The sequence below is a fragment of the Cibotium barometz genome, chromosome 40, assembly GCF_041138505.1.
Source record: "Cibotium barometz isolate CiBa-2024 chromosome 40, ASM4113850v1, whole genome shotgun sequence".
Lineage (NCBI taxonomy): Eukaryota > Viridiplantae > Streptophyta > Polypodiopsida > Cyatheales > Cibotiaceae > Cibotium > Cibotium barometz.
The window spans coordinates 24,396,771-24,399,864 of NC_141085.1; the positions used below are offsets into that span (position 1 = coordinate 24,396,771).

Genomic DNA, 3,094 nt, shown 5'->3' on the forward strand with positions numbered 1-3,094 from the left:
TGGTGTGTGAACCCCTTGAGTCATGGTCACCCATTAGTGGGTGAGAGTTTGTGTCACATCTTCTTTTATATGCCTTACTGTTGTCAAATTTGTGTGAATTAATCTCAAATTTATCACAATTTGTTCTTCTAATGGTGTGTGTATTGAGACTAGGTCTAAGTGATTATTCAAGGGGTAAGCTTAGCTTTAAAGAACATTTTTGGCTATGTAAAATAAGTAAGAGTGTTTAACAAGTCTATTCCACTTGATAGCAAAAAGGAATAAGCACAAAGGATATGACTATAAGGGGCCAAAGAGTTAACATGAAGGATTGAAGACAATGATTGGATGTACTCACTTTTATACTCTTGGATTGAAGATATTGATTGGATGTACTCACTTTTATACTCTTGGATTGAAGATATTGATTGGATGTATTCACTTTTATACTCTTGGATTGAAGATATTGATTGGATGTACTTACTTTTATATCCTTAGAAGAGAAAGCATGGTTGTCATCTTGGATCATGGATGCGACAATGATTGGATCACTTTTATACTTTTAGAAGAGAAAGCATGGTTGTCATCTTGGATCATGGATGAGACAATTTGGTGATGGAAAAAGTGTCATCTTGGATAAGGCAAATTGTGATCTTGGATAAGACAAATTGATAATGGAAGAAGTGACATTGGTAGTCCTCACACCTATAAAAACATAGAGCTTTGCATGAAGTGTACCTTTACAGTACTTGTATCATGTTTGTGAGTACTTGTATCATGTTTGTTAGTACTTGTATCATGTTTGTCGATGACACAAGGACATAGTTGCCCTTTGATCCACATGAAATGGCGACACTTCTCCACAAATTAGACATAGCTCACCATTTATCCACATGAAATGGTGACACATTTGCACAAAGTCAAATATTCTATGATGTGTGTCCCTTTTTTAATATCTTTTTTAGCCTTTATCAAGGTTGAACCTTATCACTCGTCCCTCTGGTGAGTACACCTAAGAGCACTTAGGGTGTTTATAGACTACGGGCCTGCCCACAAAAAAGGTTGAGAGTTGTGGGCAGGCACCTTTTTGATAAACAACTGGAACGGTGGTTGTTGGGCTCTAGTCAACAAACACATCAGCGCTGAGGGTGCATGGGCGTGGTCACAATCTGTAAAGAAATGTCAGACGGGCAAGTGATTGTGGTGATTTGATTGGTTAGACAAAACTTTTTCGTGGGCTTCCACCCAAGTGTGTAAACACCCTTAGCCAGCAGGGCGTTGGATGACTGCGTGGCAGGCCACTTGGACAAAACACCACCACGAGTGTGGGTGCTGAAGTGGCGCATTTGGGGAGTCGGTGGGGACAAGATCTAACGGCTGGGAACGTGCCAGTTGAGTCTCGCGCGAAAAGAGGGTGTCTTATAATAGAGAGAGTGACGGGTTCTGGCGGCTAGACGAAAGCAAAGGCGGAGCAGGAAAAGACAGCAGTTGAAAGGCAAAAATAATGGCGGGTCGGCCTCAGAGGAGTGTGCGCAAGGTTGTGGTGCAGAGGGAGAGCGATTCTGAGGAAAGCTCTGACGAAGAGATGGACAATGAGTGCGACCTACTACACGAAGAAGAAGAAGAAGAGGGTATTTCAGAAGAACAAGATGAAGATGAAGAGCCCGGGACTGATACAGTAGGCCCTTCGGCTACACAAAATGGCTCTCTCCCTCTCAAAAAGAAGCAACAGCGACAAAAACCCATCACCATCAGCCTCAAGGCAGCTAAACTGTGCAAGGTTAACTCCTTAATCACATTTGTTTTTCTTGTTTTGCTTGTAATTAATGTTACCATAATTTACCCACATTTTGTTGTTGCAACATGCAATTTCAGTTAGCTCTAGGTTAACCTAACCAACACCGCATCCAAAGCTCGTAGACTTGGTTTTCAGAATTGTTGTTTATCCATGCCTTTTTCATGATAAGATTATGCTTTAGCTTCAAGTTGAGCCAAGCCCAATTTGTTTACAACAATTGGTTGCAGCTTGCAAAATCTCTCTCTCTCTCTCTCTCTCTCACACACACACACACACACACACATATGCGCGCATGTGTGTGTGAGAGAGAGAGAGAGAGAGAGAGAGAGAGAGAGAGAGAGAGAGAGAGAGTACATTAGTTCTTTCCTATGAGATTGATTTTGAAGTATTTATTATTGGTGAGGGTCATATAAGATTTCATGGTAGAGTATGAAATGCATGTGATGATAATTGCCTTTGTGAGATGCTGTAATAGCTAGGTTTTTTTCTGCATGATGATTGAATAGCCGTAATTGTGCAACTCACAATTTCTTCGAGGATTTCAAGAGTTCATGTAGCTCAAATAAGCACGTGGCTATTTTGATTGTAGAACTTGCCACTCATTTCTTTTTTTGTGTGCTTTGAATCACAGGTTTGTAAGGCCAAGGATCATCAAGCTGGTTTTGTGGGTTCCATTTATGTGGACTGCCCTAACAGGCCATGCTTCCTCTGCAAACAACCTGGTATGGCTTCTCATGTATGCACTAATTTGTTTATTTTGAAGTATATCTGTGAAGGTTCTGCAGGCCAAGCAGTTCTCTGCTTATCTATAGCATCATCTTGAATACATGCAGGTCATACAACTGCGACATGTCCCCATCGTGTTGCGACGGAGCATGGAGTTGTACCTGCTCCAAGAAGACAGTCTTTGGGCATTATGGACTTTGTACATGAACGACAGTTACGAAGTCAACTCCCAAAGGTCTGTATCTTACTGCAGCTGTCTAGGAAGGCAAGCCCACAGCAGTTGCATGCAATACTGTTATAATTGAGTTTTACATTTATCAGTCAAAGCAATGTAGAGGTTTAGGATGGGGTATTACAGTTGACGGGTCATGAAGTGTCACAGGTATCGTCCCGAGCATAGGTGCATGTGTAATTCTCCTGGGGAATTGGGTGAGCACCTAATTTGATAAAAGGAAAAAATCCTGAGCGACAGTAAGATCTAGGGGTGCACATAGGTGGATTAGGATGCATGCGTGTGATGGGAGAAAGTGTCCGGAGGCATTGCCTTAAAGAATGAGCTGACCTGGAACATATGATCAGGTTTGGACAGCA

General features: G+C 41.8%; 1 protein-coding gene across 1 annotated transcript in view; it reads left to right on the forward strand.

The window, feature by feature from the left end:
- Nucleotides 1–1,404: 1,404 nt before the first annotated feature.
- The window catches only part of DDB2 (damaged DNA binding 2), a 47,492-nt gene continuing 45,802 nt past the window's right edge, over nucleotides 1,405–3,094 (forward strand). Inside the window, exons 1-3 of the mRNA XM_086779417.1 lie at nucleotides 1,405–1,759; nucleotides 2,409–2,499; nucleotides 2,611–2,738. Coding sequence (XP_086635543.1) covers nucleotides 1,484–1,759; nucleotides 2,409–2,499; nucleotides 2,611–2,738 — 495 coding nt within the window. The 5' untranslated portion in view covers nucleotides 1,405–1,483. The remainder of the gene's footprint in view (nucleotides 1,760–2,408; nucleotides 2,500–2,610; nucleotides 2,739–3,094) is intronic.